This window comes from Atractosteus spatula, chromosome 14 (assembly GCF_055471065.1).
Source record: "Atractosteus spatula isolate fAtrSpa1 chromosome 14, fAtrSpa1.hap1, whole genome shotgun sequence".
In the NCBI taxonomy this organism is placed as follows: Eukaryota; Metazoa; Chordata; class Actinopteri; order Semionotiformes; family Lepisosteidae; genus Atractosteus; species Atractosteus spatula.
In genome coordinates, this window is record NC_142719.1 from 14,075,957 (window position 1) to 14,102,445 (window position 26,489).

The 26,489-nt window shown below is 52.8% G+C and overlaps 3 protein-coding genes across 3 annotated transcripts in view; 1 reads left to right on the forward strand and 2 right to left on the reverse strand.

Moving 5' to 3' along the window:
- LOC148820710 (serine/threonine-protein kinase N1-like) overlaps positions 1-13,589 on the reverse strand; it is a 47,811-nt gene extending 34,222 nt beyond the window's left edge. The window contains exon 1 of the mRNA XM_088933054.1: positions 12,702-13,589. Coding sequence (XP_088789180.1) covers positions 12,702-12,722 — 21 coding nt within the window. The 5' untranslated portion in view covers positions 12,723-13,589. The remainder of the gene's footprint in view (positions 1-12,701) is intronic.
- A 3,599-nt stretch (positions 13,590-17,188) lies between these two features.
- Positions 17,189-21,039, forward strand: c14h19orf67 (chromosome 14 C19orf67 homolog). Its single transcript, XM_088933267.1, has 7 exons — positions 17,189-17,380; positions 17,818-17,947; positions 18,951-19,095; positions 19,278-19,378; positions 19,835-20,062; positions 20,181-20,336; positions 20,776-21,039. The coding sequence occupies exons 1-7, from the start codon at positions 17,251-17,253 to the stop codon at positions 20,918-20,920; spliced, it is 1,035 nt and encodes a 344-aa protein (XP_088789393.1). The 5' UTR covers positions 17,189-17,250; the 3' UTR covers positions 20,921-21,039.
- A 4,494-nt stretch (positions 21,040-25,533) lies between these two features.
- LOC148820712 (uncharacterized) lies at positions 25,534-26,374 on the reverse strand (the record flags this gene model as incomplete). Its single annotated transcript, XM_088933395.1, has 1 exon — positions 25,534-26,374. A coding segment is annotated over one exon (741 nt), but the record flags the coding sequence as incomplete, so codon positions are not given.
- Positions 26,375-26,489: the final 115 nt, after the last annotated feature.

Genomic DNA, 26,489 nt, shown 5'->3' on the forward strand with positions numbered 1-26,489 from the left:
CCTCTCTGCCCTGACAGAGAGCGCACACACACTGCTCTCTGCCCTGACAGAGAGCGCACACACACACACACACTGCTCTCTGCCCTGACAGAGAGCGCACACACACACTCCTCTCTGCCCTGACAGAGAGAGCACACACACACACACTCCTCTCTGCCCTGACAGAGAGAGCACACACACACACTCCTCTCTGCCCTGACAGAGCGCACACACACACTCCTCTCTGCCCTGACAGAGAGCACACACACACTCACACACTCCTCTCTGCCCTGACAGAGAGCACACACACTCACTCACACACTCCTCTCTGCCCTGACAGAGAGCACACACACTCACACACTCCTCTCTGCCCTGACAGAGAGCACACACACACTCACACACTCCTCTCTGCCCTGACAGAGAGCACACACACACACTCCTCGCTGCCCTGACAGAGAGAGCACACACACACACTCACACACTCCTCTCTGCCCTGACAGAGAGAGCACACACACACACTCACACACTCCTCTCTGCCCTGACAGAGAGTGCACACACTCACACACTCCTCTCTGCCCTGACAGAGCGCACACACTCACACACTCCTCTCTGCCCTGACAGAGCGCACACACTCACACACTCCTCTCTGCCCTGACAGAGAGCACACACACACACTCACACACTCCTCTCTGCCCTGACAGAGAGCACACACACACACTCCTCTCTGCCCTGACAGAGAGCACACACACACACACTCCTCTCTGCCCTGACAGAGAGCACACACACACACTCCTCGCTGCCCTGACAGAGAGCACACACTCACACACTCCTCTCTGCCCTGACAGAGAGCGCACACACTCCTCTCTGCCCTGACAGAGAGCGCACACACTCACACACTCCTCTCTGCCCTGACAGAGAGAGCACACACACTCACACACTCCTCTCTGCCCTGACAGATAGAGCACACACACACTCACACACTCCTCTCTGCCCTGACAGAGCGCACACACTCACACACTCCTCTCTGCCCTGACAGAGAGCACACACACACACTCCTCTCTGCCCTGACAGAGAGCGCACACACTCACACACTCCTCTCTGCCCTGACAGAGAGCGCACACACTCCTCTCTGCCCTGACAGAGAGCGCACACACTCACACACTCCTCTCTGCCCTGACAGATAGAGCACACACACTCACACACTCCTCTCTGCCCTGACAGATAGAGCACACACACACTCACACACTCCTCTCTGCCCTGACAGAGCGCACACACACACACACTCCTCTCTGCCCTGACAGAGAGCGCACACACTCACACACTCCTCTCTGCCCTGACAGAGAGCGCATACACACACTCCTCTCTGCCCTGACAGAGAGCGCACACACTCACACACTCCTCTCTGCCCTGACAGAGAGCGCACACACTCACACACTCCTCTCTGCCCTGACAGAGAGCGCACACACTCACACACTCCTCTCTGCCCTGACAGAGAGCGCACACACTCACACACTCCTCTCTGCCCTGACAGAGAGCGCACACACACACACTCCTCGCTGCCCTGACAGAGAGCGCACACACACACACTCCTCGCTGCCCTGACAGAGCGCACACACTCACACACTCCTCGCTGCCCTGACAGAGCGCACACACTCACACACTCCTCGCTGCCCTGACAGAGCGCACACACACACACACTCCTCTCTGCCCTGACAGAGAGCACACACACACTCCTCTCTGCCCTGACAGAGAGCACACACACACACACTCCTCGCTGCCCTGACAGAGAAAGCACACACACACACACTCCTCGCTGCCCTGACAGAGAGAGCACACACACTCACACACTCCTCTCTGCCCTGACAGAGAGCGCATACACACACACTCACACACTCCTCTCTGCCCTGACAGAGAGCGCACACACTCACACACTCCTCTCTGCCCTGACAGAGAGCACACACACTCACACACTCCTCTCTGCCGACAGAGAGCGCACACACTCACACACTCCTCTCTGCCCTGACAGAGAGCGCACACACACTCCTCTTTGCCTTGACAGAGAGCGCACACACACACACTCCCCGCTGCCCTGACAGAGCGCACACACTCACACACTCCTCGTTGCCCTGACAGAGTGCACACACACTCACACACTCCTCTCTGCCCTGACAGAGTACACACACACACACTCCTCTCTGCCCTGACAGAGAGCACACACACTCACACACTCCTCTCTGCCCTGACAGAGAGCACACACACTCACACACTCCTCTCTGCCCTGACAGAGAGCACACACACTCACACACTCCTCGCTGCCCTGACAGAGAGCACACACACTCACACACTCCTCGCTGCCCTGACAGAGAGCACACACACTCACACACTCCTCGCTGCCCTGACAGAGAGCACACACACTCACACACTCCTCGCTGCCCTGACAGAGAGCACACACACTCACACACTCCTCGCTGCCCTGACAGAGAGCACACACACTCACACACTCCTCGCTGCCCTGACAGAGAGCACACACACTCACACACTCCTCGCTGCCCTGACAGAGCGCACACACACACACTCCTCGCTGCCCTGACAGAGCGCACACACACACTCCTCGCTGCCCTGACAGAGCGCACACACACACACTCCTCGCTGCCCTGACAGATAGAGCACACACACACACTCAACCACTCCTCTCTGCCCTGACAGAGAGCGCACACACACACACTCACACACTCCTCTCTGCCCTGACAGAGAGCGCACACACACACACTCACACACTCCTCTCTGCCCTGACAGAGAGCACACACACACACTCACACACTCCTCTCTGCCCTGACAGAGAGAGCACACACACACACACTCCTCCCTGCCCTGACAGAGAGAGCACACACACACACTGTACTCTGTCAGGGCAGTGAGGACTCTCCACCAGGGCCAAGCAGTCGAGTTGGGAGGTACAGTAGTTTTGATTCCGATTCTTGTGTATAAGTAAATCAGACTTCAATCTCTTGACAGAGTGGGGAAAACCACAAACAATGAGGACTTCTAGATAAAGAACAAAACACAAGAAAGACGATGTCGGTACTTCTCTGCAGCTACATAATCACGCCTATCCGTGCCCCGGCCTCTCTGACACCAAGTCCTCGAACACCGTATACCAGTGGTTCTCAACCTGCGGTACGCGGGGCACCCCCAGGTGGTATCATTTTCCAGATGACCCTGGAAATTTGTTGTGTGCACTGAAAAATTGGGAATTAAAAATCGAATAATTAAAAATTATGTACATTTTTCATCTGTAATCTGCAATCGGTTTCAGAAAGCTTGAGACGGGTTTTCATATTTTCTAGTTTATATGTCAAATACGCAGCCTACGTACTTAGCTACGTTGATACAGCGCGCGCTAATACTTGAGTGTTCGTACTCCTCTCGAGCTTTCAGAGACACGTTCGCCAACAGAACAAGCGACCGAAAACGAACAGCTCGCAAAAATCAAGAATCATGTCATGGCTGAAAGGAACAGACGCTGAGTGCTGACGCCAGCACCAGTAGAGCACGCTCACCCATTAAGAACGAGGAGGATTACACATCGGCCACTAGGGGTGCTTTCCTGTTGCCTTATCTGGGAAGGGGGTCGGGATGGAGAGGGTTTTCAAAATATCCCACGTTTTGTGTTCATCTGTAAAGTAACTGTGATGATGTTTAACTGTGAAATGCACAAGTCCCCTCTGCTGCAATAACAGAATCCTCTGTTTTGCTGCCAGATTTGACAAAGAATCTGTTAATTCTGTTGACGAACTCTCCCCTCGCGTCGCCTTTTAGTGTTTGTGTGAGTCGACGTGAGCTTGCAAGTCAAGTCCACCTTTATCTGCCACGGAGACAGAAGTACCAGGCGTGCACAGACCAAACTCTCAGCTTCCCCCTCTTCTCTGCCCCTTCGAAAACACGGAAATGTACGTTTTAGTCCTGCTGCGAATTTACACTTTCGCTCTGAGGGCAGGAAAACGAGAAACAAAACAGGGAGCCCTTCGAGGGAATGCTCCTGCACCGCACAGACTGGTTACAGACACCGGCGCCCGATTTCGCCCTCTCGTGACACAGTCGCACACGCACAGGACCAAACCCGAACGACAGCGTAGGGGGAGAAGCCAACTAGAGAAGTTGAGAAATTCCCTCTCCTTCCAACTGTCTTTATAACTTTTGTTAATTATTCTTCACGGTGAAAATAACGGGACCGAAATCCCGGACATTTCGGGTTATTTGAAAATTCCCCCCGGACGGAGATATAAGGATCAAAATAGAGGACACGGCCGGGATAATCTGGATGTGCGGTAACCCTATCGGCCACCGACACTAGCTCTGCTGCCGAACCTGCTGAACCTGACAGCCAGCACCGCTCGTGCTAGCAGCGACAGGGCGGTGCGATCCAAATGATCTAAGTGCTCAGTGCTGTTTGTGTCACACGTGTGTGTGAGTGTGTGTGAGCCTGCGCATGCGCTCATGTCGGTCACTGTGGCTCCTGTCAGAAGATGACTTGGAGGTGGTACTTGGTCCAAATGGTTTGAGAACCACTGCTGTATACAGTACACGCATGTTTGTCTGCAGCACGGGCAGCTCTGCAACACGCAGGAAAGGAATTGTCTCTGGGCCTGAACGTCAGTGTCTGTCTGCATCGGGCTCCGCTCTGCCACACGCTGCTGTGTCTGTTTGCGAAGGCGACGCTGCTTAATAATATATGCGGCTCACACCACCCCACTGCTGAAAAGGGTGCTGGTAAGTCAATACTCTCCTGGGTACGTTCTGAGGGCTTGATGGGCCCCAGTGTCCCACCTCATCTCTCAACTCTCACTGCCCCCGCAGAGCCGGTATCCTGGGAACGTCCCGGGCCCCGCCCACCCAGCTGACAGCCACTCGACCTCATCCCGGAACGTCAGTGGAGAGCCGTCACCATGACGACGTGGCTCCAGGTAACCAGACGCCGTCACCTGTGCCGCGCTCCTCCCTCTCCCTCATGTAACCACAGGTGATACTCGCCTCGCAGGGCAGCCTGCTCAGCAGCTCGGTGCAACACTGCGCCAAGTCCCACCGCTGCTACGGCTCAGGCTGCTAGCTGGAAGGTACAGCACAGGCAGAGCTTTTTATGAGACTAGAGTCAGCTGTGCACTTCAGAGTCAGAAGAGCCTATACATATAACCCACTCACACTGATGTGAGTACTCTGTGCTGTATCTGTCACGAGCAGGAGCAGGGCAGTGCTCTGTGCTGTCAGTCAGCAGCAGGAGCAGGGCAGTGCTCTGTGCTGTATCCGTCAGCAGCAGGAGCAGGGCAGTGCTCTGTGCTGTATCCGTCAGTAGCAGGAGCAGGGCAGTGCTCTGTGCTTTCAGTCAGTAGCAGGAGCAGGGCAGTGCTCTGTGCTTTCAGTCAGTAGCAGGAGCAGGGCAGTGCTCTGTGCCGTATCCATCAGCAGCAGGAGCAGGGCAGTGCTCTGTGCTGTCGGTCAGCAGCAGGAGCAGGGCAGTGCTCTGTGCTTCTAGTATCCATTCAGCTCTACTCCACGACATAATGCATTCAGGAGCTCCACTGCTCTGCCTATTCTTCAGTCACTAGCAGTAAAGACAAAATGTGTTCCAAGCACATTTCAGGGGTAATCCTTGTACATCCCATAATCACACAGGCTCATTTTAAGGCTTTATAGCATAAGCTGCTGCCGACACGTTGCAAGCAAGGCAGACTGGAGTCAGGCATCGGCTCTGTGCACTGCAGGGGAACACAAGTGTGGACAGGGAGGGTCGACTCGAGAGACAAGTCAGAAATATGTACGAACTGAAATCACACCAGCTATTTTTAGCTCGGGTCCACTGCAGGCCAAGCCCATTATTACAGACCCACCCAGGCACCCGGGACGGCCACGCTGAGACTCCCCATGCTGGCAGACACGGCCAGACCACAGCAGTGCGATAAACCACATGCAGACTGACACCCTGCTGGAGCAGAGCGGCACACAGCTGCACGCTGGAGTCGCAGCCCAGCGCAGCCCGAGCCAGAGATCCACAGCCGGCAGCGCACAGGCACCCACAACACAGGAGGAGGCATCGCTTCCAGGCACACAAGAGCTGGGCCCGGTATCTGTTAATCCTGCACAGAACAGGTGGACAATCTCAACAGTGCACTTCTGACGGTTTCCGTCAGATGTACGAAGCACATGGATGCAAGAAGAAACACAGAAAACATGATTAAGCGAACAGACTGAGCGAGTATTCTCTAGCAGGAGCTCTAACGGAGCGTTAATGACCTCATTACAGGGCTTTTGCATCCATTCAGGGCATCTGGCCAGCTGAAGATGCAGACGGGCACAAAGCCCCAAAACAACTGGAGGCAACACGATCGCGGCGATCAGGTTACAGGGCAGCTCGTGTTACCCCAAGATCCGGAGTCACACCCATCTGGGGCTGCAGCTGGAGCCTCAGTTCTCTCACTGCTGGCAATGGGGAACCAGGAAACAACACGGACCCCTGCTGCTGTAGCAGGACACTGACACAGCCCAGTCACAGGGCTCTGGACTTTTCTAGTCCCTGTGGAGTCCAGGACACTAACACAGCCCCTTCACAGGGCTCTATTCTCTTCTAGTCCCTGTGGAGTCCAGGACACTGACACAGCCCAGTCACAGGGCTCTGGACTCTTCTAGTCCCGGTGGAGTCCAGGACACTGACACAGCCCAGTCACAGGCTCTGGACTCTTCTAGTCCCTGTGGAGTCCAGTACACTGACACAGCCCAGTCACAGGGCTCTAGACTCTTCTAGTCCCTGTGGAGTCCAGGACACTAACACAGCCCCTTCACAGGGCTCTATTCTCTTCTAGTCCCTGTGGAGTCCAGGACACTGACACAGCCCAGTCACAGGGCTCTGGACTCTTCTAGTCCCGGTGGAGTCCAGGACACTGACACAGCCCAGTCACAGGCTCTGGACTCTTCTAGTCCCTGTGGATCCAGGACACTGACACAGCCCAGTCACAGGGCTCTAGACTCTTCTAGTCCCTGTGGAGTCCAGGACACTGACACAGCCCAGTCACAGGCTCTAGACTCTTCTAGTCCCTGTGGAGTCCAGGACACTGACACAGCCCAGTCACAGGGCTCTGGACTCTTCTAGTCCCTGTGGAGTCCAGGACACTGACACAGCCCAGTCACAGGGCTCTGGACTCTTCTAGTCCCTGTGGAGTCCAGGACACTGACACAGCCCAGTCACAGGGCTCTGGACTCTTCTAGTCCCTGTGGAGTCCAGTACACTGACACAGCCCAGTCACAGGGCTCTGGACTCTTCTAGTCCCTGTGGAGTCCAGTACACTGACACAGCCCAGTCACAGCCTCTAGACTCCTCTAGTCCTTGTGGAGTCCAGCACACTGACACAGCCCAGTCACAGGCTCTGGACTCTTCTAGTCCCTGTGGAGTCCAGTACACTGACACAGCCCAGTCACAGCCTCTAGACTCCTCTAGTCCTTGTGGAGTCCAGCACACTGACACAGCCCAGTCACAGGCTCTGGACTCTTCTAGTCCCTGTGGAGTCCAGGACACTGACACAGCCCAGTCACAGGCTCTGGACTCTTCTAGTCCCTGTGGATCCAGGACACTAACACAGCCCAGTCACAGGGCTCTAGACTCTTCTAGTCCCTGTGGAGTCCAGGACACTGACACAGCCCAGTCACAGGCTCTAGACTCTTCTAGTCCCTGTGGAGTCCAGGACACTGACACAGCCCAGTCACAGGGCTCTGGACTCTTCTAGTCCCTGTGGAGTCCAGGACACTGACACAGCCCAGTCACAGGGCTCTGGACTCTTCTAGTCCCTGTGGAGTCCAGTACACTGACACAGCCCAGTCACAGCCTCTAGACTCCTCTAGTCCTTGTGGAGTCCAGCACACTGACACAGCCCAGTCACAGGCTCTGGACTCTTCTAGTCCCTGTGGAGTCCAGTACACTGACACAGCCCAGTCACAGCCTCTAGACTCCTCTAGTCCTTGTGGAGTCCAGCACACTGACACAGCCCAGTCACAGGCTCTGGACTCTTCTAGTCCCTGTGGAGTCCAGTACACTGACACAGCCCAGTCACAGGACTCTAGACTCTTCTAGTCCCGGTGGAGTCCAGGACACTGACACAGCCCAGTCACAGGCTCTGGACTCTTCTAGTCCCTGTGGATCCAGGACACTGACACAGCCCAGTCACAGGGCTCTAGACTCTTCTAGTCCCTGTGGAGTCCAGGACACTGACACAGCCCAGTCACAGGCTCTAGACTCTTCTAGTCCCTGTGGAGTCCAGGACACTGACACAGCCCAGTCACAGGGCTCTGGACTCTTCTAGTCCCTGTGGAGTCCAGGACACTGACACAGCCCAGTCACAGGGCTCTGGACTCTTCTAGTCCCTGTGGAGTCCAGTACACTGACACAGCCCAGTCACAGCCTCTAGACTCCTCTAGTCCTTGTGGAGTCCAGGATACTGACACAGCCCAGTCACAGGCTCTGGACTCTTCTAGTCCCTGTGGAGTCCAGGACACTGACACAGTCCAGTCACAGGCTCTAGACTCTTCCAGTTCCTTTGGAGTCCAGGACACTGACACAGCCCAGTCACAGGGCTCTGGACTCTTCTAGTCCCTGTGGAGTCCAGGACACTGACACAGCCCAGTCACAGGGCTCTGGACTCTTCTAGTCCCTGTGGAGTCCAGGACACTGACACAGCCCAGTCACAGGACTCTAGACTCTTCTAGTCCCTGTGGAGTCCAGTACACTGACACAGCCCAGTCACAGGGCTCTAGACTCTTCTAGTCCCTGTGGAGCCCAGTCACAGGCTCTGGACTCTTCTAGTCCCTGTGGAGTCCAGGACACTGACACAGCCCAGTCACAGGGCTCGAGACTCTGATGTTCGGTCTACAACAACATGGCTGGGTCGCCTGTTCCACACTCCCACAGGTGCCTCCCATTCTCAGGTATTAAAGCACTTTCACACAGTTTCCACACTCATGTCCTCTGGTTCACGTTCACTGTCGATTCTGAAGAAGTCCCCTGTGTGTGCTGACTCAGTCACTGTCTCTGAGGACTGTAACAGGATATTACAGCTGACTGACAGCTGGGCACGCAGGACAGGAACACAAACCCTCCCAGTGGGTTTCAATTCTGCGCCTCTACCTCTCAACCCTGACATTCCACTATCCTTTCTTTCTTTTCCACCTTGTCTAGAAGATATAAGGGATGTGTCCACATGAGCACCCAGGTCTTTTCGCCCATGTCCAGCCTGCACCACCCTGCTGGTCTCCAGGCGAAGGCAGAGTTCGCGGTGGTGTGGCCAGCAGGGCAGGGGGAGGGGGGGAGTTACACTGCGATTGAGCTCTCCGCAGCCCTGGGGGGAGAGAGAGGGGCTGGAAAAGACTGCGTCCCCCTGCAGACGGAGAGAGAGGGAGAGTGGGATAGACAGACAGAGAGAGCAAGTGGGACAAAGAGACAGGGAGAGGGAGGGGATAGACAGAAGAGAGGGAAACAGAGAAAAGAGACAGGGAGAGAAGAGAACAGACAGAGGAAAGGTAGAGGGAATATAAAGATTAAGAGGTCAACAGAGATACAGGCAGCGGCTAACTTGACTTACTCGGCAGAACAACAGCTTCTAACCCACACTCCAGCACGTACCGCCCTAACGCAGCTGTAAGGCCCACTTCTGGGAGGGTGTTCCAGTGAGATAGCTCCTGAGCCCCTGGGGTCTTTAGCCTCTGGGGTGTTGACCCCTGAACCCCTGAGGTCCTGAGCTTATGAGCCCCTCAGCCCCTGCAGTCCTGAGCTCCTGACCCTCTGAGGTGTTGACCCCAGAGACCCTGGGGTCCTGAGCCTTTGGGGTCCTGAGCTCCTGAGCCCTTGAGCCTCTGGGGTCCTGAGCCCCCCAGCCCCTGAGCCTCTGGGGTCCTGAGCCCCCCAGCCCCTGAGCCTCTGGGGTCCTGAGCCCCCCAGCCCCTGAGCTCCTGAGCCTCTGGGGTCATGAGGCGCTGAGCTCCTGAACTCCATAGCCCCTCAGTGCCTGAACCCCTGAGACTCAGAGCTCCCCCTGCAGCGGTGGCTTGGCGGGGCGTCCAGCTCCAGCTCAAACCCCACACTCTCCCAAGCTCCTGTACAATAGGCCGCACTCTGCGTGCTCCCCCCAGCCTGTGCGGCTCACCTGTGCTCCCCAGATGATTCTGGGGTGCACATGTCCAATCAGGCTGCTGTGTGCGCTGATGCGTCTCTGTGACGGGCCAAGGGGCTCATCTCGCCTCTCTGCTGCAGTATCTTCCTTTCACCTCCTTCAGGATAGGAAGGGCTTGAACAGCTACTCAGAGCCCTGCCGAGCCGAGCCGCTGGAGTGTATTATAACAACGAGGTTGTTGGAGAGCTTTTCAACAAAGTCAGCGCACTGTGCACTACTGTCCACACGGGACACACAGACACCAGTAAGAAAAGGAAATGGAGGAAAAGGCCCAGCAGACTGACGCCGAGAAGCCCCTCTGCACAGAAGGGACAGGTCTGTGTTTTCAGTTGCCACAAGGCGTGAAAACAGCCCGATTCCAGAGACAAGGGCGAGAGGCAGAGGGCTGTAGGACTCGGCAAACTGCCACCCCCTTCCTGTGGGGAAGAAGAGCTCCAGCCAGCGGCTGCTACACAGCCCAAGACCCCACTCCTGTCTGCGAGTTTTTAATAACCAGGATCAACAAGAGCTCTGCAAGGTGTCAACTGGCACAGAGCCCAAAGCCTGGCTGTAATATTTAAAACACCCAGGGAGCAGCAAGCTGGTGAGACACACAGCACACTCGTGACTTCACCCCGAGAGTACAGAGCTCCAGTACAGCACTCTGACTTCATCCCCGAGAGCACAGAGCTCCAGTACAGAACACTGACTTCATCCCCGAGAGCACAGAGCTCCAGTACAGCACACTGACTTCACCCCGAGAGCACAGAGCTCCAGTACAGCACGCTGACTTCACCCCGAGAGTACAGAGCTCCAGTACAGCACACTGACTTCATCCAGAGAGCACAGAGCTCCAGTACAACACACTGACTTCATCAAGAGAGCACAGAGCTCCAGTACAGTACACTGACTTCACCCCAAGAGCACAGAGCTCCAGTACAACACACTGACTTCATCAAGAGAGCACAGAGCTCCAGTACAGCACACTGAATTCACCCTGAGAGCACAGAGCTCCAGTGCAGCACTCTGACTTCACCCCGAGAGCACAGAGTTCCAGCACAGCACACTGATTTCATCCAGAGAGCACCGAGCTCCAGTACAGCACTCTGACTTCATCCAGAGAGCACAGAGCTCCAGTACAGCACTCTGACTTCATCCCAGAGAGCACAGAGCTCCAGTACAGCACACTGACTTCACCCCGAGAGCACAGAGCTCCAGTACAGCACGCTGACTTCATCAAGAGAGCACAGAGCTCCAGTACAGCACACTGACTTCATCCAGAGAGCACAGAGCTCCAGTACAGCACACTGACTTCATCAAGAGAGCACAGAGCTCCAGTACAGTACACTGACTTCACCCCAAGAGCACAGAGTTCCAGTACAACACACTGACTTCATCAAGAGAGCACAGAGCTCCAGTACAGCACACTGAATTCACCCTGAGAGCACAGAGCTCCAGTGCAGCACTCTGACTTCACCCCGAGAGCACAGAGTTCCAGCACAGCACACTGATTTCATCCAGAGAGCACCGAGCTCCAGTACAGCACACTGACTTCATCCAGAGAGCACAGAGCTCCAGTACAGCACACTGACTTCATCCAGAGAGCACAGAGCTCCAGTACAGCACACTGACTTCATCCAGAGAGCACAGAGCTCCAGTACAGCACGCTGACTTCATCAAGAGAGCACAGAGCTCCAGTACAGCACGCTGACTTCATCCAGAGAGCACAGAGCTCCAGTACAGCACGCTGACTTCATCAAGAGAGCACAGAGCTCCAGCGCAGCACACTGACTTCATCCAGAGAGCACAGAGCTCCAGTACAGCACGCTGACTTCATCCAGAGAGCACAGAGCTCCAGTACAGTACACTGAATTCACCCTGAGAGCACAGAGCTCCAGTACAGCACACTGACTTCACCCCGAGAGCACAGAGTTCCAGCACAGCACACTGATTTCATCCAGAGAGCACCGAGCTCCAGTACAGCACACTGACTTCATCCAGAGAGCACAGAGCTCCAGTACAGCACACTGACTTCACCCCGAGAGCACAGAGTTCCAGCACAGCACACTGATTTCATCCAGAGAGCACCGAGCTCCAGTACAGCACACTGACTTCATCCAGAGAGCACAGAGCTCCAATACAGCACGCTAACTTCATCCAGAGAGCACAGAGCTCCAGTACAGCTCACATCACCCCACACTTTACTTTTATATCATCCTTACAAACTTATCACAAAACCGTTTAAATCGATTTTAAGAAATATCAAAAATAAGACTGTTCAAAACTTTCCTAAAAGGGAACTTCCTTACCAACCCGTCACCTTGTTAATACAGTCCTGCGCGGAACCTGCAGCCTAGACACCCGGCCGGAGCCACCTGTCCGCCGGCACCCCGGCTTCCAGAGCCCCAGGAGCCCGTCCGGACCGAGCTCGGTTTCGACCATCCTGACACGACCTCCCTCATGACTCTCGAGGACAGACCCCGGGGCGCACAGACCCCTCCGTCACCCGCGGGCACTGTCAGTACTGTGGCTTACCTGGCCCGCGTCGCTGGCCATCCTGCCGCCCGCCGCCAGTCCCAGCAGAGCGGGTAGCGAGAGCGGTTTCACCCGCAGAGGCGCTGTGCGTGTCCGGCGCGCAGCCTCCTGCCTCCTGCCTCTCTCTCTCTTTCCTGGGAGTCTGTCTGCGTCACCAGCAGGGCTCAGACAGGCTCTCGCCGCAGCCCGCCGGGTCTCCGCCGCCGCCCCGTCGCCACCCGCAGTCACCGCGGCCGGAGCCCCCGGCGCGCTGCCTCATGTCCTCCCCGCCGCCCCGCCGCCGCCGCCTCCGCCCCCGGCGACACACGGGGGACCCGCACAAAGAGCCGGGACGGCGCGAGCGATGCCCGCCGAGTCACAGCCGCGCGCCGCGCCGCGTCAGGACGCAGGACTGTTGTTTCCCAGAGGCACGTGCAAGGCGCCCCGTGCCGCTGTCCACGCGCACCGCGGAGGAGGCACAGCCGGTGAGCTCGCGGGGCCGGGCGGGCAGGCGGACAGAGAGAATCCGCATCGGTGTCGACTGGAGCTCCTCTCCTCTCCTCCTCCTCCTCCCCCCTCTCTCTCTCCCCTCCTCCTCCTCCCTCTAGCGCGACTTAGCAGTCACAGCCCAGCGAGCTCCGCAGAGACTCATCAATCCCTTTATCCGACCGCGAAAGAAATGAAACCCCCCAGTTTTCAGAATCGGCGAGGCGTTTTCTCTCTCGCTGAACTGGAACTTCTCGGCTGCTGTTTTGTTTTATTAAAGGGTGTAGGAGGGTAAAATCTGAGTTTGTTGTGTCTTTCCTTAGGGCTGATGATCCTCGAGCGCCGTCTAACTGCCGCTGCTGTGGCTCGAGCGGGCTGGGGCTGGTCACTCGAGCGGAGCTGCAGATGGTGCTCGAGCCGGATAGGGAGAGCGCGTGGAGGTGACGGGAGCGCGCCTGAGGAGGTCATGTGACCCGTCGGTATTTTTCTTCTGCAGATTAGTGGTGTTTTATTCCTGCCACAAGAGAACATTGTTGCAGTAAAGTCGTGTAAATAGCGCACACGGACTGATTGTGGAGTATTATGTGGTCTGAAATAGCTCTGAATTTTTTACACTCTCACTCGTACAAACGCACATTCTCGAAACTTCGCATTGTTAAACTCGCGGTGCCAGTTCCCCCTCACCCTCATTCTGTTGTTACTGACTGTTCTTTACACCCCTAAACCGGACTTCTCACGGGGTGACGCCAGACCGGAAGAAACAGTTTGGGCTCCTTCGGGTTTCAAGACGAAAGTCCTCTCAGAGATTTCAAATTCAAACAGTTTAATTGGCCTGACTGGTGAATTACACAGTGTTGCCAAAGCAGACACAATCAATACAACATCTACAGACATTTACAACACAGACCCATCACTGGACAGTGCCTGTCTGTCAGCAGTTACTGTCTCAGTGAGGAGAGACACTGGAGAACCTGAACACACTCACGCACACACAGTCACACACTCTCTGGTCCCTATGGGCTGTGAGGCAGTGGGGTGCCTGTATGTCAGGGACAGAGAGACAGGAAATATGTTGCTGTCCTTTCCTGCTCACAGGAAGTCTGTCTGTTTCACTTTCTCACTGTTTACCCCACATTCCACTCCAGCCCTTCACACTTACTGCAGTTCAAACACACACACTCCTAAATACAAACAACCACACATGAACAAGTACATCAAGCGCACTGCCAACGCCTTCGCCACACACACTGAGATCTGGACACACTTCTAATACCAACACAAACTCAGGAAAGAAAATGCTCCATGCATATTTAAATTTGCTTATTGTCAGATTCACCCAGAGCAGTGTACAGAGGCTGCAGAGAGTCCACAGTGCTGGGGAACTTCAGACACCACCCTTGTTTTAGAGGAGGGGGAGGGTCTGTCATTGTGATCCAGCACAGCTGAGTTCCTGCACTGTGCTGATTGCACACTGCCCTGTGATCCAGCACAGCTGAGTTCCTGCACTGTGCTGATTGCACACTGCCCTGTGATCCAGCACAGCTGTGTTCCTGCACTGTGCTGTTTGCACACTGCCCTGTGATCCAGCACAGCTGTGTTCCTGCACTGTGCTGATTGCACACTGCCCTGTGATCCAGCACAGCTGAGTTCCTGCACTGTGCTGATTGCACACTGCCCTGTGATCCAGCACAGCTGAGTTCCTGCACTGTGCTGATTGCACACTGCCCTGTGATCCAGCACAGCTGTGTTCCTGCACTGTGCTGTTTGCACACTGCCCTGTGATCCAGCACAGCTGTGTTCCTGCACTGTGCTGATTGCACACTGCCCTGTGATTCAGCACAGCTGAGTTCCTGCACTGTGCTGATTGCACACTGCCCTGTGATCCAGCACAGCTGTGTTCCTGCACTGTGCTGTTTGCACACTGCCCTGTGATCCAGCACAGCTGAGTTCCTGCACTGTGCTGATTGCACACTGCCCTGTGATCCAGCACAGCTGTGTTCCTGCACTGTGCTGATTGCACACTGTCCTGTGATTCAGCACAGCTGAGTTCCTGCACTGTGCTGTTTGCACACTGCCCTGTGATCCAGCACAGCTGTGTTCCTGCACTGTGCTGATTGCACACTGCCCTGTGATACAGCACAGCTGAGTTCCTGCACTGTGCTGATTGCACACTGCCCTGTGATCCAGCACAGCTGTGTTCCTGCACTGTGCTGATTGCACACTGCCCTGTGATCCAGCACAGCTGTGTTCCTGCACTGTGCTGTTTGCACACTGCATGCCTGAGACTCTAAGACTCACTGACGCCACATCACTGTTGTACTTATATATAAACACGGTAGCAGCAGCAACAGCACTAGTGGAATTATAACCAAATCTAAGAGACATCTGCTTTGTTGCACTGAGAAGTAACATTCTGAGATTCCTGCCGTGTCAGCTATAGGCAGTCGTTTAGGCGCAGCCTTGCGGCAGGAGCGGGAATTGCTTAACGCGGGCCATCATCCGGCACGATGTGTGCGAGGGTCAGCCACCTGGGGCGAAGGGCGAGGGCTCTGACTCTGGGGTGGGGAGCAGATCTGACCGCCAAAAATAAAAAAAAACACGCAACAGCATTTCCACAGAGAAAATGGCAGCTGCTGTTGACGGAAGGAACTAGTCGCACAAGGGTATGTTTACAGTATACTGTATATAAACGGGTCCTTATCCTTGACCTTCCTGAACCTGCAACATGTTTTGACTCTTTTCCCCATTCCACGCACACACTGTTCTTTGTGCATGTCAGATTGCGCACGCTTTCCCACGGTGGCTGTCAGAGTTATCTACCCCACAGCCGAAACGCTGTGTTTCCCTTCTTCTCTTTTCAGCATGGAACTATCCTTGTACTCGCTCTTTCGCACTCCGCAGGAATCTCTGCTTTCTGCTCTATTCCGGTCATGCTGGTAAGACACGCCCCTGCCTGAACTGGAGGAGGCGGGGTGTACTTATCAGCCAATAGGATTGCAATACATCCTCTGCGCGGGCCGGCAGATCACGTGCGGCGCCGGAGGCGGTGCCCCGAGGCGCGAGGGCGTGGTGAGTAACGCCGTTAGACTTTTTATCGAATGAAATTTACTTTTCTAAGTACGGTTATCAATACTTACTCCTCACGTCCGCGACCACACTACCTTGTTGCGGATTTTAGGAGTGAGGGTCAGCGAAAACATCCAACATTTGTTTTGATATGGCTAAAATTATGTTGTTGTTATTATTAGCATCAGTTTTTTTAAAATATGATTAGTCTCTTTATATACAATCAATTTTTAAAATGGGACGGGTACATTACGCTATCATTTTATAGTCCAAACCGTTGTAATAAACTAATATTGTTATAAGTTTGAATGAAGATTCTAAATGTGTTGTTGTTTAATACCGTAGTTACATTTATACTATAACAATGAAAAAACTTTATACTGTATTTTACATGGTATACCATAGTTAACTATGTTGTAGTAAAGTTTTATGTAGCTGACTACAATTTAACGTGGTGTAGTGTAGTTTATTACAGTTTGCCATGGTGTATTATAGTTTACTATGCTGTAGTATAATTTATTACAGTATACTAGAGTTTACAATGTAGTATTACAGTTTAATATAGTTTACCATGGTGTAGTGTAGTTTGGTACACTTTACTGTGGTGTGTTAGAGTTTAATATATAGAGTTTATCTGCGCCCCAGGTAAGGACACCTCTGATTTTGCCCTGTTATACCACAGCTCCGCTGGTCTTTACTGTGATTTACTACAGGAAGACATGGAGACTGTTCTAGTGCTCTTTAGCACTGAGTGTGAGGTATTTCTGTTGGGGTCTGTGGCAGTCTGCCTGCCTTCGCTGTTAAAGATCCGACTGTGTGTGAGAGACATGATTCAATAATATTTCAGAATCAATTAGCTATTGATCATCAAACAAGCAGGACAGATCGCTTCTTGTCTTTTAACCATCTTGTGTTCTCAGAACAGCTGCTTGTTTGTGTGTGTTTAGCTGTCTTAGTGTGTTTCAGATAGACCCACTAGAGACAGCAGAAGGAAATTATATCCTCCCCACTCTGGGAGATGACATCCGTCAAGGCCCGGTCCCACAGAAATGAGCCAGGGGATTTTCCTGAAGAGGACCCTAGGCAAGAGACCCTGTTCCTAGGCACCAGTCAGGGAGAGACACTGGAGCAGCCAGCTGCCTGGGATGGTGAGAGAGCCTGGGGTCATCTGATCCACACCGAAAGACCTGTACATCAGCGTGAGGCTCTTGTCTGTCCATAGCGATCTCTCCAAACTGTGATTGAAAGTGGTCTTCGCTCTCTTCGCTTACACTATCTGTTGGATCTCCTCTTTGACACAAATGGGAGTCATTCCCCTCCTACACCCAAGGAGCTCTAACAGCCAGTTCGGATTGTGAGTGAGTGTGCCTTTCCTGTAGTCCAGCGTGTTCACAGCCGGCCTCTCTGCCCCGCCAAAGCAGCACACTGCTCTGCGTGTGGCTGCATGTCTTTGGCCTGACAGATGGCTGCAGGAGGGTGGGGAGCTACAGGCGTGCTCCCGTCGTTGAGTGTATTGCTGCAGACAGAGCCAGCCACAGGCCGCCCCCTGGCTGTGAGGAGTACTGCTGTCCGCCTCTGTCCACAGAGCCCCCTGGGAGCCACCCCTACACCTACTGCCGCGTCGGCACTGTGGACGAGAAGCTGTGGCCGATCGAGCACCACCTGCAGTGCCTGCTGAAGAAAGTGGACGACTTTCAGATGCACCTGCTCTACAGGTGGACAGGATCACGCTTCTACACCACCTTGTACTGTACTTTGCAATGCTATACGACACCTCATAGTAGTACATCGTACTGCAGTGTATAGTGCAGTATACTACAGAGTAATGCTGCAAAGTGTACTGTAGTTCTCCACAGTCTAGTACAGGGTAGTACTGCATAGTCCAGGAAAGTCTAGTACAGTCCAGCGAAGCCTAGTACAGTGTAGTACTCTAAAGCGTAGTATGTTCAGTGCAGTCTAGTACAGTGTAGTACTGCGAAGTGTAGTACTGTATAGTCCAGGAAAGTCTAGTACAGTGTAGTACTGCAAAGTGTAGTACAGTCCAGCGCAGCCTAGTACAGTGTAGTACTGCAAAGCATAGTATGTTCAGTGCAGCCTAGTACAGTGTAGTACTGCGAAGTGTAGTACTGTGTAGTCCAGGAAAGTCTAGTACAGTGTAGTACTGCGAAGCATAGTATGTTCAGTGCAGTCTACTACAGTGTAGTACTGCAAAGTGCAGTCTAGTACAGTGTAGTACTGCGAAGTGAAGTACTGTATAGTCCAGTAAAGTCTAGTACAGTGTAGTACTGTGAAGTGTAGTGCAGTCCAGCGCAGTGTAGTACAGTGTTTTACTGCAAAGTGTAGTATGTTCAGTGCAGTGTAGTACTGCAAAGTGTAGTGTAGTTCAGTGCAATCTAGCACACTCCACCAGGGGACATTACCCAAACTGTAGTAGTACTGAAACAAACTACAGTGCAGGACAGCAGCCCAGTGCTACAGGGGGCCTAACCCATTCACTTTAGATCCAATGGACCCCCCATGTTTCAGATTCCAAATGTTGTGTATATTGAATGAATGAATGTTGTTGTGTACCCCCAGAGGCTCTCCCAAGCCACACACCACATCCACGAGTGAGGGGATCCCTGATGTAACAGGGGAGTTGAGCACGGGGTCCCCTTCTGCAGTGCAGTGCCATACAGTCCTGTGACTCTGATGTCTATCTGTGTCTCCGGGGTGCAGTCGGGATCGGATGCCAAAGGAGGGCTTCACCGAGGCTGTGCTGACCTTCTTCAGGAGCTGCCAGCCCTACTTCGCCTACCTGGAGTCGACCGCACGCAGCGTGGCCCCCAGCCACAGGCCCCTGCCGCAGCCCATTCGGACTCGGGTGAGAGACCGGACAGGTGGGCTGAGCCCAGGAGGGGGAGAAGGGCGAGAGGGTGAGGAACGCAAGGACAGTAACATAGAAGGTAGCAGAGAGAGGAGGTACTGCAGTAGATGTGATCACCCAATAATCTTACCTTTCACCCTCTCTCTCTGTGTCCGTGTCTACCTCTGCCTGTCTGCCAGCTGTTACAGTTTTCCCACCTACTGTGCAGTCGATTGGAACAGCTGGTGCTGATGTATGCCTCCCTTGGCCTCCTGTCCCTGGAGGAGACTGACCCCTGCAGGTACACTGTAGTACTACACCCGCACTGCTCAACACCCCACACACAGACCCACGCTCGCTCTCTTCCTACCTTCCACAACCTGGCAAGTGTACTTCCTCAGGGTCAACAGTGAAGCCTAGAAATCTAAGAGGAAGTACATTTAAGAGCAGGGGGCTCAAGAGAGGCTTGGGCAGCATAGACCGAGTGCTCTAACAGCCACTGTGTCAGTGGTCCTGATGTCCCTAGCTGACTATGATATAAACAAGAAAACAACTGTGACATACTGTACAGTACACAAAAATAAATCAGAATGAAACCAATTACTGAAAACAGGAGAGTGGGAGCCTGAATTAGTTTACCTATTCATGTGGTCCAAGCTACTACCTTGCCTCCCTGGCATGTTATATCAGGTAAATGGCCTCGACTTGTTCAGGGACCCTTTCTTGAGTTGTTCTGCTATCCCCCCATCTCTCTCAGTCTCTCTCAGTTCAACTGCGGCGAGGTGCAGCTCGGGCCGGGCTGCCGCATCTCGGCGTTCCGCTACTGCCGCCCCTCCCCCTTCCACGCCGGCGGCGCCCTGGGGTCACGGAGCGGGCTTTACAAGTGCATCCGCTGGAACGTAGAGAGGGCGCCGGGGCGCAGCTGGAGGGAGGCGGCTGGAGGATGGGCAGAGAGCACGATGGAGACAGGCGCGGAAAACGAGTAGTGAGTGAGGCGAGGAGGGTGGTATGCAGAGTCCGCGCGAGAGAGCGGACCCCAGTCTCATGGCAGAGCATGGTTTCCCCTCTCACCCCTCTCCCGTCTCCCCTGCGTGTTTCTGCAGCTACTTCCTGTGCTGCGAGATGCCAGCAGGCAGGCTGAGCAAGACGGAGAGCGGGGGCGGTGTGGTCAGCAGTCCACTCAGACCTCCGTGCGCCTGGTCCATCGGGCAGTGGGTACAGATCGACCCTGATCCCGAAAGGAGTGACATCTATGACTGGTAAGAGGAGGGAGAGGGGATGTAAGTGGTACTGCTAGTACTGAGTGCTGCTTTACGTTGAGTAGTAGGTGGCGCTCCTCCCTCTAGATTGTAACTTCCACACCCATGGTGACCACAGCAACTGTACTGTAAGAATTGTTGTTCTTTGGATAAGATTAAATCAAGTTCCTGACTACTTGGTCATAGCTGTTGGTCAGAGCAAAGGTGTTAATCACACTGGACTCCTTTTAGCCCCCCCTTACCTGAACTGCGGCAGCAGTTTCTCTCTGCTCCCCTGACCTGCTGTGCACTGGGACTGCACTTCAGTCGGAGGTGAAGCAGAAGTGCATTGGGATGAAAGTCATTCTTCATATACAAACTGTGCTGTTGCTTAGAACAGTGACAACAGCAGTGCGTGTCCAGAACAAGACTCCTACAGGTCTGCGTCTCTTTCTCTCAGGGTGTTGTGCGTTGTGCCCAGAGGGGAGTACAGGCCACTGCTGTTTCTGGGGGAGGAGGAGCCCACAGTCAGCACTGCCACCGACTGCCTGTTAGGGGTGCTGCTGAGACAGGGCCTGGGGAAGCCAGGGACCCAGGGCTACTGAGGTCCCTGTGACAACATGCATCAAAGCCACAGCACTCAGACAGCCACTGCAACAAAAATTCATGATTTATGTATAAACTTGCTCTTCCACTTCTAACAGCAGCTCAGGTCACAGGTCTTCAACACTGCCATCTAGCAGGCCACTTGTGGTACAGCATCCTACACTGCACTTCTCACAGGGCTGCACTTCAAAGATATTTACAGCTTTCTTACATTAATACGTAGACCTATCATATTTCGTACACAAGTTCTTAAAAAGCATATTAAAATTGGTAGACTTGTTATTAAAATACACCCTGACCTGTCTCCTTTCTTACATTCTTCAAATTAATTTAGCTTTATTTGTCCATATGGTGCTTTTCACTTACCTTTCCAGAGATCAGGATACAGGACTTGGCTCGCTTGCCACTTTATGACACGCAGGGCAGTCAAAGGCGACGCAGTCGAGTGCAAGAATACTAAAAACAAGCACAGCCGATGCAGTGTGGCCTTGTTTTCACACAGGGTCTCACAAACACCTTCCTCTGGCCCAACTTAAGACCAATGGAATTGTTCTTTGACAGGATTGCCCTCCATTCTGCCTCAGTGGCTCTTTCAGTTACTCAGGAGCTGCCCAATCCCAGGATCTCACCCATATCCATCAAGAATGACCGCCGTCTTGTGAACCTGGTACCTCTTTATTCCCCCTCAGCCCCTCATCCTAAACTGCGATATCCTGCCTCTAGAAGGGCTGTCTCTAGGCCTGTAGTCTGACCACTGGCACAAGGTCACAATGTTGACCTTCAGAGCTCTCTGGTGATCTGGCAGCAAGAGACCTCATGATGGAGGATCAACCCAGCGGAGCACAGGCTTGACCCAGTACACAAAGTGAACTTTTCTTGATTCATTTTCTTGTATGTTTATGTGTACACTTTTTAGTGAAAGAAAAATTGCAAAATTTTATTAAAAAAACATTTTATTTTAGGAAAAATGAAATAACTACATATTTTACATAAATCAAACTAAAAATTCAACAGTTTTCCAAATTCAAGAAAATCACCTCCCTTCCTTCCAGCTGAACCACAGCCTCAATTACAAAATAAACTTTCCAACACCGGAGAAAAATCACATTTAGCTGCCATTTCATGGAACCTCGAACCTCCAGCCTGAGGCCCATGTGTCTCCCCTTTCCCTTTTTCTTTCAAGTTACAGGAGGCGTTTGACCTAATTATTAAATTGCACAACTACACAAAAGCACAACCATTTACTGAAAACACATCCTAAAAGATTGAAGACTGGCCTATAAAACACTCTTCTTCAGTCTGAAGCGTAAACGAATGACCTGACCTGAGCTACTGCACACAAGCATTCAAACATCAGAATGAAAAAAACCTGCCTTCTCCCGAAGTCTATAAGACTTAGGTTCAGGATCAGCTGAACACATTTCCCTACTACAAGTTTGTATTTGCAAGTTTCATTCCCTTCTGTAATGCGCTCAGTAACTTCTAAGTTCCTTACTTAAAACTACTTCACAGCTTTTCATCTGCCCTACAGTGGAAATAAAAACAACCTGCATTCCCTTTTCCTGATGTCAGAAATGCACAGGCACTGCCATCTCCCTTCTGTCAGAAAATAGAACTGCAGAAAAAAAGTCCAGCTTTTATTCAAACATTTACTAAGGTCTAAACAGGGAATTGATGTTCTTGCATTAAGGACAGTCTACTAAATAACAGTTCAGCAAATAAAACTAGTTCCTATTGTTATAAGCACCTGCAGTGCATTGGCTTGGCACAAAAGTTCATGCTTAAGTCTTTAATTGTTAGAACAATACTATCTCCGGAAGTCCTTCTGATACACGCATGCTGTGCTACAATCCAGTAGTACAGTGCTGTTTATTCACATTTCCTGTGTGAAGAGATCGTACCATCTGACTGCTGTCCCATCCTGCGCTGCTAGAGCCCCGAGGTGTCACAGGTTTCGAGTGCGGTCTTGAGCCTGCTCTGTAAAGAGCACCCGAACAGGAGTACCCAGGGGTTTGCTTTATACAGAACAGTAAAAGCCACCTTTAACTCAGGACACCGTTGAAAGCCATTGGTCCTCGTACCATTTGAGACTAATAAATCTTTAAGCACATAAATTAAATTAAATGTGGTATCGTACCAGAAGTGTTCAGAGTGTAAGCAGGTGTGTAAGATAAACCTGAAAGAACTACACAACCATAATCTCCCCTTCCCTCCTCCACTGTGACAAGGGAGGGCTGCCCAAAAAAACTGGAGTCTAGAAGAGGAAGCCCATTACAGGGCCTCACTGATCCCTGACTTGGCCAGTTGCTCCCTCACTTTGAATCAATTGTCAAAAACAGTAGGGAACAAAAAAGGAGAAAACACAGAGATCCACAGAATTAGGGAGAAAATAGTGCAATAGATAAAAAGTGGAAACTCTTGTCATTTAGGTGAATAACCTCCAGAGTTCACAACTGCCCCTGGTTCAGCGTGCCAGCATACATCACTGGTTTCGAAAACTGCTTCTGCATCATTCTTCTGTTAAAAAGAGTCCATGAGAAACTACAGCAGCTCAACTCTGCAAAAATGTTCAGTTCACTGACCATTATTCTTCAATGGTCTAAAGCACTACAGAGAGCAGAACCACAGTATCACTGCTAAAGAACCCTGGTACCGGACTCGGAGTACTGACAGTGGGAAAACAATCCCGAACGGACATAGACATCATCTGATCTGCAGTGAGATAACCTTTCCTGTAGCTTTGGAAACAAGGCTCAGGATTTAAACATGCATTTCAACAGGCAAGACTTTTGTCTAAAACCTGAATTTCATGCTCAACTTATTTCAGAACTGTATCCCTGAAATGTATCCTGTCATCCCTGAATCCAGACTGGCACAAAAACCATACGAGTCTCCTGAAGAATAAGTGCTATAAAAATGTAATAGCTGCTTCAACAGGCACAACTCCTGTAAACAGAATATTAACCACAGAACATGCTGCATTCAGGAGTAAAAATATTAAAATACAAATGCGGAGAAAGCAAATATGCTGCAGACAGAGCTGACGCATGCTGCAGATGCTAGCTCTCTGAGCCACACACCAATCCCACTGTTCTCAGAAACTTTGGCTGGCCAGCTGTCTGCCTTCTTCATTGTTACATACCCCTCTCTTCCCCCATGAGGTACCGAACACCCCTTATTCTCCCTCTCTCTCTCCCGTACGTCTCTCTCCACTCTCAGCTCCTTCTACCCCTCTCCTTTGACTAAGCCCTGGCCTAGCCAGCCTCTCTTGCTCCCACTGTGCCCATCTGTCTCCAGTCCACACCAACCAAATTCTTCAATAGCTAGACATGGGCTATGCATTGGCAAAAATTCAAATCTGCTAACTTGTTTCAGAAGTAGAAACACTGCTGCCCCATAAAGATAATGAGCTGTTTTTCTCTCCCCCCCCTTCAGTGTTCTCTCTCTCTCTCTCTCTCTCTCTCTCTCTCTCTCTCTCTCTCTCTCTCTCTCTCTCTCTCTCTCAACACAGCCCATCCTCCTCTCCCCTCCCCCTCACTCTGTTCACCCTTTGTTCCTCCACTCCTCTGTTCCGATTATGACATCAGCAACCGCAGCGTCCCCTCAGACAGAAAGACCCAGGAAATTATGTCATGGCCTTGGAATGCCAAGAGCCCTCCCACACACAGACTCCTCTACAGCACATCGCCAACAAAACAGCACAGATGAAGCCTCTATCCCTCCATCTCCCTCCCAAAGGAGAGAGGAGAAAGAATTTCAAACTCTCATTTTCTCAAGTTACGCTCAGAGCCCAGCCAAATTAAAGCATGACCTTCGACCTCTCTCTTCCCAAAACCCACTTCCAGTGTTGTCGGCGGGATGGCAGTACTAATGTTTTAAGCCGTTTGCCAAGAGGCTTCAGCTCTGTTTTTTAGTTCACTACCTGTTCGAACAGCACAAGGCTCCGACTCTCTGCCCGAGATCCTTCCTTCTGCAAAGGAAGACAAGTCTGATACCAAGTCCAGCAGGCAGGAGTCATCCTTCAATAAGAGATGATCATTAATTAAAAAAAACACATTATTAAAGTAAACACTATCAAGAACCCCAGCTGGCAGTGATTCATGTTTTCTGTGCAGATGTCACCTCACGCCGGGAGGATGAGGTGTTGCACCTGTGGCCTGATTGACGATTGATAGCTGATGGATCTCAGGTGTGTCTCCAGCCCAAAACCATATCAGTTGTTGATTAGGGAAGCCAGAGCAGACAGCCCTCATCTGATTACAGATTCCTTAGATCACTCAGATGGCTTTTGCTTCCTGCTGCAAATTGACAGTTCTGAAGATTATACATTAGACAAATTGATTGCTGATCAGTTTTCAGATTGAAATTGATTGGTTGCCGACTGCTCTCCCTCCTTCCAGTAGTGATTATAAATAAGTTGCCGATTGGTGGTAGGGTGGGTTTTCACTCCGTTGCTGACCAGGGGTGAATTATCGGTTATTGATCAGTGATGGATAAGGATATTGCTCAGTGGCGTGTCTTTTGATTGAAGATGATTCCAAGTTATCAATCAGTGATGCTTCCAGGTTTTCCTGCAGTTTTTGTAGCAGAATGAACTCCCTTATGGACTGGAATAGAACTGAAGTGAATGAGCTGAAATGAGCAGCCCTGAACGGCAGGTTACTGATCAGTGATGAACAGGTATTGATGGCTGGCGTGCTCCCGGCCGTGCCTCAGTGGTGAGTCTCCAGCTCCACCACGGTCCAGTCGCCCTGGCTGCAGCCGTGGTCCTCGGGGGAGTAGCTGGTGACGGCGGTGATGCTGGCGCCGGGGGGGTCAAGCGGAGAGAGCAGCTCGGGCCAGCGGCTCGACTCCAGCGGGCTCAGCGTGCCCCCCGAGCCGGGCAGCAGCAGGGGACAGCGCTCCCCCGCCAGCAGCAGCGTCTGGTTGATGAGCTGCTGGACCATCTCCGCCTTGTTGACCCAGTCCAGCTCCAGCAGGGGGCGCTGCGGGTCGGGCCGCTCCTGGCTGTGCAGGTCTTCCTCCTTCCCCGTCGCCGCCTGCAGCTCCCCACACTCCTCTGCCTCCTCCCGCCGGATCCACACCCCTTCTCCCTCCTCTTCCTCGTCTGTGGTTTCCATGGCCTCGTAGATGGTGCTGAGCGCGGAGGACGGCGAGAGGAGCACCGCCACTGGTGCCGTTTTGTTCTGCTGCTGCTCCTTGCACTCCTGTTCCTGGCGACATGCTGGCTGCGTCTCCTTGCATGGGACCTCCCAGTGCAGCGGGGCTTCTCTGCCCTGCCGCTGCTGCTGCTGCTGCTGCTCCTCCGGCTGCGGCTGCTCCCCTCCCGGGAGTTCAGGGCTCCATCGGAGGAGGTGGCCGCCCTCGTTCTGCCCCCCGCCTGCAGAACAGTCAAGATCTCTTGGGAAAGTGTTGGAGGAGAAAGATGAAGGGAGGGACGTAAGGGAGGAAAGGGATCACAGGCAGGGGGAAAGGAGAAATGAAGGGAGGTGAAGGATCACAGGCAAAGAGAAAGGAGAATCAAAGGGAGAGGGAGGATCTCAGGCAGAGGGACAGATGGAAAGGTGA

Excerpts from the sequence above, each read along its gene's own strand:
- c14h19orf67 (XM_088933267.1), top strand. The coding sequence starts at position 17,251 with ATGACATCCGTCAAGGCCCGGTCCCACAGAAATGAGCCAGGGGATTTT. Across the intron at positions 17,381-17,817 it reads GCAGCCAGCTGCCTGGGATG|AGCCCCCTGGGAGCCACCCC; the intron begins GTGAGAGAGCCT and ends CTCTGTCCACAG. Across the intron at positions 20,337-20,775 it reads AGGAGTGACATCTATGACTG|GGTGTTGTGCGTTGTGCCCA; the intron begins GTAAGAGGAGGG and ends TCTTTCTCTCAG.